The 10,735-nt window shown below is 39.8% G+C and overlaps 2 protein-coding genes across 4 annotated transcripts in view; both read left to right on the top strand.

Annotated features, from left to right (window-relative positions):
- The first annotated feature begins 19 nt into the window (after positions 1 to 19).
- On the top strand, positions 20 to 3,103 carry LOC106526245 (phospholipid hydroperoxide glutathione peroxidase, mitochondrial). Its single transcript, XM_014020811.1, has 7 exons — positions 20 to 126; positions 897 to 991; positions 1,513 to 1,657; positions 1,780 to 1,931; positions 2,017 to 2,041; positions 2,141 to 2,200; positions 2,375 to 3,103. The coding sequence occupies exons 1-7, from the start codon at positions 58 to 60 to the stop codon at positions 2,405 to 2,407; spliced, it is 579 nt and encodes a 192-aa protein (XP_013876265.1). The 5' UTR covers positions 20 to 57; the 3' UTR covers positions 2,408 to 3,103.
- An 848-nt stretch (positions 3,104 to 3,951) lies between these two features.
- LOC106526227 (phosphatidylinositol 4-phosphate 5-kinase type-1 gamma) overlaps positions 3,952 to 10,735 on the top strand; it is an 11,413-nt gene continuing 4,629 nt past the window's right edge. Inside the window, exons 1-9 of one of the 3 annotated variants that reach the window (XM_014020788.1) lie at positions 3,952 to 4,252; positions 6,992 to 7,020; positions 7,185 to 7,274; positions 7,365 to 7,495; positions 7,587 to 7,704; positions 9,259 to 9,411; positions 9,795 to 10,094; positions 10,199 to 10,407; positions 10,482 to 10,565. In XM_014020788.1, the coding sequence (XP_013876242.1) occupies positions 4,171 to 4,252; positions 6,992 to 7,020; positions 7,185 to 7,274; positions 7,365 to 7,495; positions 7,587 to 7,704; positions 9,259 to 9,411; positions 9,795 to 10,094; positions 10,199 to 10,407; positions 10,482 to 10,565 (1,196 nt within the window). In that variant the 5' untranslated portion in view covers positions 3,952 to 4,170. Of the gene's footprint in view, positions 4,253 to 6,362; positions 6,580 to 6,991; positions 7,021 to 7,184; positions 7,275 to 7,364; positions 7,496 to 7,586; positions 7,705 to 9,258; positions 9,412 to 9,794; positions 10,095 to 10,198; positions 10,408 to 10,481; positions 10,566 to 10,735 lie in introns of those variants that run through there. The other 2 variants (XM_014020797.1, XM_014020802.1) reach the window with 2 other exon arrangements.

Genomic DNA, 10,735 nt, shown 5'->3' with positions numbered 1-10,735 from the left:
GAGTTAACAGTGTAGCAGTGGGCGGGGTTGTACAGTCACGTGAGACGAGCGGCCGATATGTGGCTGCGTCCGTCGTCTTTTTTGCTGGGACTGGTGGTGTGCAGCAGAGGACTAGTGAGGAGCATGGTAAGTACACATATTAAATACGGGTTTTTGCTCATATTCTTCCGTCAGGTTGAACAGTGAAAGTCGCTGCTGTCTAAATGCAGACCAGCACGTAGGTGACATTGACGACTTCCATGTTTKGTTGTTGTGCAGCGGTCAAATAAGTCCGGTGTTGTTTGTCGCGCTATTGCTAGCTCAATTAGCCGCAGCTGCTGCAATAATCAAACATTTCAGCGATTTTTAAAGCATGTGAGCTCAAACTTGAAGCGTTTATCAACCCCAAAGTTGTTTTCTTTTACATAACAATAGCATGGCTTGTGGACAGTTCTAAGTGGATTACATTAAAAAAAATAGTCCGTTAGTTGCGTTAATCTGTGGGAATAAACATCTTTATCTAATCCTCCTTGTSTTTACGTATGTCATTCAAGGCGATTATGTGACTATTGTGGTGTAGCTATAACACTGACTCGATATTTCCTTCAATCTTCTGTTTTTCCTTCTCTGCGCAATGTTCTGTGTGGGGACTACAAGGGTGGAGGCAGAAATTATTACACAAATGGGCCAAAGTACGCAGATAATGCATAACATGGGTTATGCATTATCTGGCTTCYATATGGCTTCTCTGGAATATGATTCATTCAGTTATGTTGTAATTTTTTTGCACCTTTTGGCTTCTAGACTCTCATCCTTTAAACCTTCATCTCCTTATTTTTTTCTTTTTGATTTCATCTCCAGTGGTTGCTTAAAGTGTGTTATTTAACTGTATGTCTTATCCTTCAATCTTTTTTCAGTGTGCTCAAGTGGGAGACTGGCAGAGTGCCAAGTCCATTTATGAGTTCTCTGCCAAAGACATTGATGGGGAGGAGGTTYCTCTGGAAAAGTACAGGTAAATTCAACTGTTTATCAGCACTTTGTCCAACAGCTTATATGACCTAGTTTTTATTTTTTTTTCATGTTGAACAACCATACCACACCACGTTTATTTATAAAGCACTTTAAACAGCACAAGRCCAACCAAAGTGCTGTACAGTAGACACAACAGGACATAGGCAAAATACAGATAAAATTATGGAGCATTTGTACTTGCCTGGTAAAATAACAGTAAATAAAATAATAATAAATATTTACAGTACACACAGAACAGAGTTATGATACACGGTGAGGTTTTGCACCAGCTCACTCGGACTCAAAGCAGGTAAGGGAGTGTGTTTGAAGACAGCGAGGGAAGAGGACTCTGACATGTAGTGGTAGATTATTCCACACTTTTGGACCTGCTACAGAAAAGGATCTGTCACCTCTCAGTTGGTGAACAATGGTGAAAGATGACAAAGAATTTGTCAGTTAAGTCATTTCTCAACAGTCTTGGTCTAACCTTTTTGTTTTTGTTCATTTTCTCCCCTCTCTCAGAGGTCATGTTTGCATCATTGTAAACGTCGCCTCTAAATGAGGAAAGACTCGTGTAAACTACACTCAGCTTGCGGGAATGCACGCCTCCTATGCTGAGAAAGGTTTACGCATCCTGGGCTTCCCATGCAACCAGTTTGGAGGACAGGTAATGCTATTAGCAGCTCAGGGTTTTTGAATTTTTGTCCTTTATGCTACATGAAATTAATATAATCAGAGTAGCTTTTAATATCTTTATTTACATACTTTTTTCCCCCCTCCACTCTTCAGGAACCGGGGACTGATGCGGAAATTAAAGAGTTTGCCAAAGGGTATAATGCAGAGTTTGATCTCTTCAGTAAGATTGAGGTGAACGGTGACAACGCTCACCCACTGTGGAAGTGGATGAAGTCACAGCCCAAAGGAAAGGGAACCTTTGGAAAGTGAGTCATTCTTCTGCTTTTTCTGCTCAACCTGTTTTAAGCATACAAAGGTGAATGATCCAATTGTTTTCTCTCCTTTTCACAGCAACATCAAATGGAACTTTACCAAGGTAATTTGTCTGTACTAATGGAAAATTTTCTTTTTAAACCTGCTTACTAAATTTTTTCCTGTCAAAATTACTGAGATTTTCCTCCCCCGTTTTTAACAGTTCCTTATTGACAAAGAGGGGCAGGTGGTGAAGAGATACGGTCCAACAGATGATCCAAGTGTAAGCTTCAGTATCGTTGTTTACATATTTCTGGGCATGATTTGCAGCACCCTTCATTCAGCCCAAAATTCTCCACCCAGCATGTTGATATAGTGAAATATTTCTTTTCAAATATTTATTATAAATGCATTTTTGGGGTCTGTTTCTTATACAATAATTTGTTTCTCTGTGCAGGTGGTGGAGAAGGACTTGCCCACATACATGTAATGCTACTACTGAGTTCCTCTGATTCCTGACCTCTCATATGGACTTAAGGGTATCTGTGTGAGTGTGCCTGGGCCAGTGACGGCTCTGTCTGTAAACCCATCCCTGGGAAAGGCAGAGCCTGATGATCCTCAGCGTGCAACTTATCTCCAGAGCCCACTCATGTCAGACCTTGTAAGACCATGTGAAAGGGCATTTATTAGATGGCCTAAAAAAAAAAGACAGTTTGCATCCTACTGAAAATCTAAACAATCATTCCTTTTTATAATGTTTAACAAATTTACCCATCAGTAGCCCTTTTCACATGTATATCTTATTAGACAATGGCTTTGTTTCCATATAGTATTTTCACTCATGCTGTGTACGTCTCTCAGTCCAGTATCTGTGTGTGTCTGTGTGTGTTTTACACACATGAAGCAAGCTTTATGGAATCAGTAGTGACAACAGCACCATTGATTAGAGCTTCACACCCACCCTTCCTAAATTAGCTCTATAACTACAACCGCTTTGGTCGTTTCACACAACCCTAATGTACAMAGAAGACATCTCGTGCATGATATCTGAAAGGGGCTAGTGGTGTGAGAATATAAATGGCAATAATTGCACAATATTCTGTAAATCTATTAACAATATTGATGTCATTTGTCACAAACCATAACTTGAGTGATTGCATTWGAAAAATAAACCCTGTCTTGCACATTGGTCGTTTTTTCTTCCCATCTTTACAGTGTGTTGCAACATTTTTCTAGATCCAGTTATTTGTTTTATAGGAATCACCTACATTTATACTAAGTTTACTCGTATAGATTTTAAAAATTGTCTTGCATCATTATTTTTAGTTGCATTTTTTTATTTAGGTGTTGTCTAGAACATGTAGGCCGTTCATTTTACTAAGCATAAGCAGTTGCCATTTAAATAAATACAAATTTAAATGATAAAATTTACTGTTATTGACTACCAAACATCTAAACTGTAGTAAATATGTKTAACCTTTAGCAGTGCAGCATTATCATTGTACCATATGTCTGCATAAACAATTAGTACGTTAGACCAAAAAGACCTTATAAATTCTGAGAAATCTTAAGTGTACATTTAGGCATGAGTTGCTAAATAATGCAAAGTGTAAAAATGCAATAATGTATTACTGTATTTCCACTTGTAGTTCCTATTGTATGATTCCTTTTATAACAAATTGTTTTTATGAGCTCAAACTTAATCAGTTATGCAAGTTTAAATGCAACTCAAAACAGCAACACTGCTATGCTTTACTAYTCAATATTGCATGATGAACAGACAAATCTATAGTCTGTTATACCAGAATCACTGCCACACAACCCTAGTTAGACAGTGCATGTTTAGACAATACAAAGCTGTCATAAAGTTATATAATTTGTCGAATGTTGTTTTTTTTCTCCATAATTATCTAGATTATTCTAGATAAACATCGTCCTTCTCAAACCAAACCAAAACGGGGGGGAAAAAAATCGGTTTAATGCGGATTCATTWTGATGTTTATATAGCGGCACGCCGCGCGCGCAGACCGCTGCTACGCACGCACAGCGGCGGCAGCAGAGATGATCAAAGACACCGCTGGATGGCTGTGCGCGTGAGCTGCGAAAATCCAGCGAACGGATACACATTCCAGAAGCGATGTAGTACTGAGCCGCTGCTGTAAACACCGTTATCAACAGGGTGAAATGCCAGGACTTCCTGTTCRTATCCACCACCACAGCATCTGGGTCCTGTAGGCTGACAGCGGCCGGGAGATGGAGTCGGTGGTGACTGCAGAGGAAACCGGGAATGACGGAAGCGCGAGCGAGTGTCTTCAACCGGACGACGAAGACAGCGGTGTGTATGTTAAAAACAAAAAATGTCGAAGCCTCTTTTGTTTTTTTGTAGGGAATTAAAACGCAGCTATAGGTGTAAGCTAGTACTAAACATATTAGGGTATGGAATAAACGCAGGTTATATAAAATATGCGGGTTTCTGTGCAGATAAATAATAAATTGGGCAGATTATAGTTACAGGAATCCAGTCACCATTGCTCCAATGTCTGAGCTCACACAATTTGAAGCATTACGTTAGCATGCACCATTCGACTTGAATGGATAACATGACATATTTTTACTCCCATCAGCACAGTTTTTATACCCCTATGTTCCTATAAGTCTGGGTAGTGCCTTCAAATAATAAGAAATCATAACATGACACACTCATTGATCTCATGTATGAAGTACATTACAGATTTTAAAAATGCAATTTGTTCATCAGGTCCAGGAGTATGCTGCATTTTAATGCAGTATGTTGGGTATTTGTCACATTAATGTCACAGCCAGCCATGGCCTCCACCAATAAAAAACAGATTTAATCCTCTTCACACACACTCAGTCCTCTAGGTGTACTTTAAACCCATGACATTTAAGTAGAYAAAATACAAAGATGCATTATTCTATGATCTTAACTTATAAATTATTTATATATATATTAATTGCCTTTCAGGCCATCATAGATATTGCTGTGTCCAGTTTGCTTTCAGCTGGTGACCCATTACTCCAATCTGACCCTAATCCCATGAGACTCTGCGTACTCCCAGAGCCCTATACTCCCATCCGGTCCTAATTGTTCCTGAGTTATAATCTGCAGGTCTGAATGTCCTGATGAAAACAGCCTTTTTGTTGCATCTGTGCTCAAAGACAGCCAGTGTGTTCAGATATTTTCTTAACATGGGCACATGATAAAGACAAATCTTTTTCTTTTCAATGTTTGTTTATTTAGGGGAAGGGATATGTCTGTTCCAGATTATAGCATTAGCCTAAATCTAATGAATTGCTATCAAATTATCTGTAAACATCCTAACATCTGTGGTGAACATCTAGCGTTTATTGTGCTGCAATCACAAGATTTATGTGTGTTATGGATAATATGTCTGTAGGCTGAAGCAATTTTCTATATGCAGAATTTTTTTGTGCAGTATTTTATTAAAAAACAGTGAATTTAAATTTGCATTGTGCTTTAAAATGTCTAGTTGAGCTAGAAGGACCTTAAATTTGCAGAATCATCAGGTAAAACATTAAGCCATTGTGGGAACACACTGGATTAGTGGTTAGCCTTGTTACCTCACAGCAAGAAGGTCCTGGGTTCAAGCTACTGGTTGGATTTGGGGTATTTCTGTGTAGAGTTTTGTTAGTTCCYCTCATGTAGGTTTCCTCCCAAATGCATGCTTATGCAGGCCCAAGCCTCCCTGAAAAAAATGACCAAGGATCTCAATTACACAAAAAGTTAACAAATGTAAAAACTACACAACAGGTAGATTAACAACTATGGTGCTAACATTTCCTTTGGCCTTTCTTTGTTTTATGTAATAATAATATAATTATTGTCTGTAGATGGCTAAGATTTGATGTAAAATGTAGGTATTTTTTTAAATTACAACCTTTACATATATGCATTTTATAATTACACTTGTACAGAGTGATTGCCTTAAATTCTAGTCTAATTCATTGATTTTTAATCTTGTGAATGATCACTGTAGAAATGAACTAAAAACAGTGAATTCAGTGTGTGAAAGAAATGAAAGAGCAGGACAGAAAGCATGTGTTAGCATGCAGCCCAAAGTATTTCTGTACTAAACAAACTTTCCAAATCAAATATGCTGCATGTTAGTTAACATGTTTGACACTGACTTTTGTACATTTCCTGTATTTAGTTTGTCATCCATTAGTGGCAGCACCATCTGCTGCAGTGTTTCCTGTGTAATTTAACATGGCTTAAAGATTCATCCTCCAAGCTCCATCAGCTGCCCTTTCCTTAATATTCACCATCAGAAATCTGAAAGTCTGCACGATAACATCAACTAGCATCGAAATTCCTCCTTTCTGTTCGCCTCCCTCTCCGTGCCTCCTCGTCTTCCACACGCAGACACAGTTTAGTTTTTCCTGTTGGTTGGAAAGAGTCGTTCTAATCCTCGAGCATGATTGGATGGTGATGTGCCCTCAGCCAATGACGGCTCTCAGATTAGAGAGGATGGAAATCCAATAGAGTTTTTTTAACTTGTCTGTGCAAATCTCACGGATCCAGGAATAGAAAATACAGAAGAGTAGTCTCAGTTCAGACTATCAAAGTTTGCTTTGGCCTTTTATTGTGAATCATCATTTAAGTACTACACTCTTCTGCTGGTGAGTTGAACCACAAATTTATCTGGATCTAGTTTAAAGAACACAATTGAATTGGGTTTTAACTCTTATTTTGTTGAATTTGCAGAATTGTTAGGTCAATAAGCCACAAATTAAAAGCATCGCAGGCTGATGATATTTTCTTACTCCGTAAATTATTATGACTTTATGCTTTTAAAGATGTAGTATGTATATGTTGGTATTAGCTGTAAAGAAAAAGTCTCACTGTAATTTTCTCCCAATATTGGAAATATCTTAACATGGTTTATGATGTTTAAAAGTGTCTGGGTGATCTTTACCAACAGTGTGATCGTGTATTCAGAGCCACTATACCCTGCTAAATAACACCTGATCATAAATAATGTATTAAAGAAGATACCTCCTAATCTGTTTGATTCTTTCTGTTTGTCCGCAGATTCAGACAAGAAGGCTCAAATAACAGAGGTGAGCGGTCACTTCACACGATATACCTGACTCCCTCAGCTGTCTTTTTTTTCTCAGTGTCCTTAGTTGTCCTGCTGTGCTAGTTTTTTTGCATGATTCAATTTAGCACGACCTTAAATCATACAAGATGTAGTTATTTTTCTTTACAATGTTTTTTGTGTTAGATGCCCTCCCTGTTTGGGGCAGACCCGTCTCGTGAGAAGAAGATCGGCCACAGGAGGGTGGATGCCTCTGGGGAGACAACTTACAAAAAAGTACTTTAAAGTAGTGTAAATACTTGTATCCTGTATAATCGTCCAGCTCCACCTTAACTCCTTCTTGTCTTTTCTCTTTCCCCCTTTCAGACCACCTCGTCTGCCTTGAGAGGGGCCATTCAGTTGGGTATTGGATATACTGTGGGCAACCTCAGCTCCAAACCTGAGAGAGATGTCCTCATGCAGGATTTCTATGTGGTGGAAAGCATCTTCTTCCCCAGGTGTGTTTACAGAAATTTATGTGCGTTAATGAGTGTGAAGTTCTATATATAAAACCGTATATGTTTTCATCTTTTATTCTCTTTCCCACAGCGAGGGCAGCAACCTCACTCCAGCCCATCACTACCCAGACTTCAGGTTCAAAACCTACGCCCCCGTGGCCTTCCGGTACTTCAGAGAACTTTTTGGAATACGACCAGATGACTACCTGGTGAGATATTTGTGTTTGATCCACCTCTAAAACATTTATACTTCGTTAAGACAAAGATTCCGTGTCATGGTTGAAATTATACCACTGAAATGAACTGAACTTCACTATTCATTAGCACTAACCCATGACATTTGGCAACAAAAGATAAAAAAAATGTTGACAAAACTTTTAAAAATACTGATCTAATTGGAAATGTTGGAAGGAGGGTATTATGTATTTTCCAGGCACGTAGTTCACTTTTATACCACAATCAAGTAAATATGTTACCTTCAGTTGCGAAGAAAAAGATATATATATATAACAAAAATAAAACTGACTTTGCATCATAGGCTCGCACCTTGAAATTGGCCTCCGTTTCTTTAAGAACCTCCTACCCTTTCAGACACTTCCACTTCAGCACATCTTCACAACAATGCTTCAGGGGAGGGCTGATCTGTGGGGTGGGAGCTTGGCTGAAGACTGAGGTCTAGGGAGGAGCTTTGGCTAAACAGGCGGTGCTTTGTTCCAGCAAGTGTTTAGGCAGCTCCACATGTTTACAACAGGAGATTCAAGGATTTCTCAAACGTGCATGAATGAGTCAAAGCAACACTATTTTTGATGAGGGAATTACATACATGATATAAAGCTCATAAAAGTCAATTCTGCTTAGTACTCCCCACCCAAAAAAAATAAAATAAAATAAAATAAAGGAACATAAGGAAACATAGAAATGAACATTAAAGAGCCATGAAAACAACACTGTATGAAGCACTAATGTTGTGATTTTCTTGGTTGTACTTAATTAAATACACTATAACAAAAAAAATTACATGTTTGAGTTTCTATATGAATGGTTTTAGTCAACATTTGGTCTAATTGGTACATTTCTGTGGATGGTTGTTAAGATATTGCGTGCATAAAAAAAATCTGTGAACATTAGCACATCAACACATACCATTGCAGAAGGCTTTAGGTCTTGTGCGTGTCACAGTGCACACATGCCTCCACCCTTGCTGTGACTTACAGTGTGCTCAGTCTACCTGAGCCAAGCAGGGATTAGCGCTCTTATCTTCCAGGTCGTAGCAGCAGACAGTCAACATTGCTTGTGTTTGCGTCTGCATGTGAAGCAGAAACACATCGTTTTAGCCAAGTTTCAAAACGACTTAGTACATAGTCAGACATATTAACAACGTGCAAAAAGAAGGTTTTCCCATGAATTTAAGTCTTAAACCTGCAACCACAACACATGTAAGCTGCTGCTAGTAGAAAGAAATGCTTTGTTTTTACACATTTAGTTCTTTAAAAGTTTCCTGTAGGTGCTGAGGTTCCATTTGAGTGGGTAGTTTTACATTTGTCTTACAAAAAAGCACGGTTCAACTCACGGTTGAGAGTAAACTGTAATATTACAGATAACAAATTATTTGTTAAAATATGCTAAGTAACAACAAGGAAAACTTTATCGATTTGTAGCCAAGGCTAAAATTTGTGTGACATTTTCAAATGGGAATTAAAGTGTTTTAAGACAAGCTGTTGAGTTCAGTTATAAACTGTTGTCCTTCATCTCTCTCCATCTAGTATTCACTGTGTAATGAGCCTCTGATTGAGCTGGCCAATCCAGGAGCTAGTGGCTCCATCTTCTACGTCACCCGTGATGACGAGTTCATCATCAAAACTGTCCAACACAAGGAGGCCGAGTTCCTGCAGAAACTGCTCCCTGGATATTATATGGTGAGAGGGCAAAAAATCATTCCTGTGTTGCTTTTAATGTTTTAAATAAAGAATGTTAAAAGAGACACAATGTCAGAGTGTGTGCGGGTTGTTTGTGTGCCTGAGCACATGGTTAAGAGCAGCTCTGTAACAGGAGCTTCTAGTTACCGTGATCCTCTTTATCCAGCCTGCTGTTGGCCCTCTGTCAGCTGTGATGTCAGTTTGTGATCGGTGAAAGATCCATGCTCAGAACACTTAAAGGTTTAGGAGCTCGCAGGTTCCTGCTGAGCCACGTGGCCAGGTCACGCTGTGTGGCAGGTGCATGCGCCCGGTGCTGCAACACATCAAACAGTATCAAATAAAATGTCCTTCCTCGTTCTTGTCCCCMTCTCGCCTTCTCCCAGAACTTAAATCAGAACCCCCGCACTTTGCTGCCCAAGTTCTTTGGCCTCTACTGCATCCAGTGCGGAGGCAAGAACATCCGAATCGTGGTGATGAACAACATTTTGCCGCGCTCTGTCAGCATGCACCTGAAGTTCGACCTGAAGGGCTCCACGTACAAGAGGCGAGCGTCCAAGAAGGAACGGGATAAGGCCAAGCCGACTTTCAAAGACCTGGATTTTCTGACGGACGTTCCCGAGGGCCTCACTCTGGACCAGGATACATTCAACGCTTTGGTCAAAACATTGCAAAGAGACTGCCTGGTGAGAGCGAGAGAGAGACAGAAGGAATTGGTTATTGTGAGCATGTCCTCAAGCTGTGAAATGCAAAACAAAATGTCAAAAAAAATGTCTTTGTGTCATGTCAGGTTCTGGAGAGTTTCAAAATTATGGACTACAGTTTGCTGCTTGGCGTCCACAACAAAACCCATGCAGAGAGAGAACATCAGTCCCAGGGTTCCCCTACAGGAGCGGGGGACGAGAAGAGGCCCGCGGGGCAGAGAGCCTTGTATTCCACCGCTATGGAGTCCATTCAAGGAGGGTCCACATGCAGGGACACGCTGGACCAAGACGACACGTGAGTCATCGTGGTTTCCCACCCCTCAACAGCAAACGGGCACGTGGTGCAAACCTTTCTTTCCTGTTTTCTAGAATGGGTGGTATTCCTGCCATGAGCAGTAAAGGAGAGCGCCTCCTGCTGTTCATTGGAATTATTGACATTCTGCAGTCCTACAGGTAAGGATCAGTGGGCCTCATGCAAGAACATGTTCGTATTCTTCTCCTAAATTTCTCTTACTTTTGTTCATACAAAGGGTTCGTACGAACATGTCACGTCAGATTCAACAAACTCTTCTATCTTCAGGAAACGTGCGTAAATGAGCTGCGTAATTTACACCTTTTCTATC

The sequence above is a fragment of the Austrofundulus limnaeus genome, unplaced genomic scaffold (assembly GCF_001266775.1).
Source record: "Austrofundulus limnaeus strain Quisiro unplaced genomic scaffold, Austrofundulus_limnaeus-1.0 Scaffold3, whole genome shotgun sequence".
Lineage (NCBI taxonomy): Eukaryota > Metazoa > Chordata > Actinopteri > Cyprinodontiformes > Rivulidae > Austrofundulus > Austrofundulus limnaeus.
The sequence above is the reverse complement of the archived record's forward strand: the minus strand, read 5'-3'. Positions and strand labels throughout refer to the sequence as shown.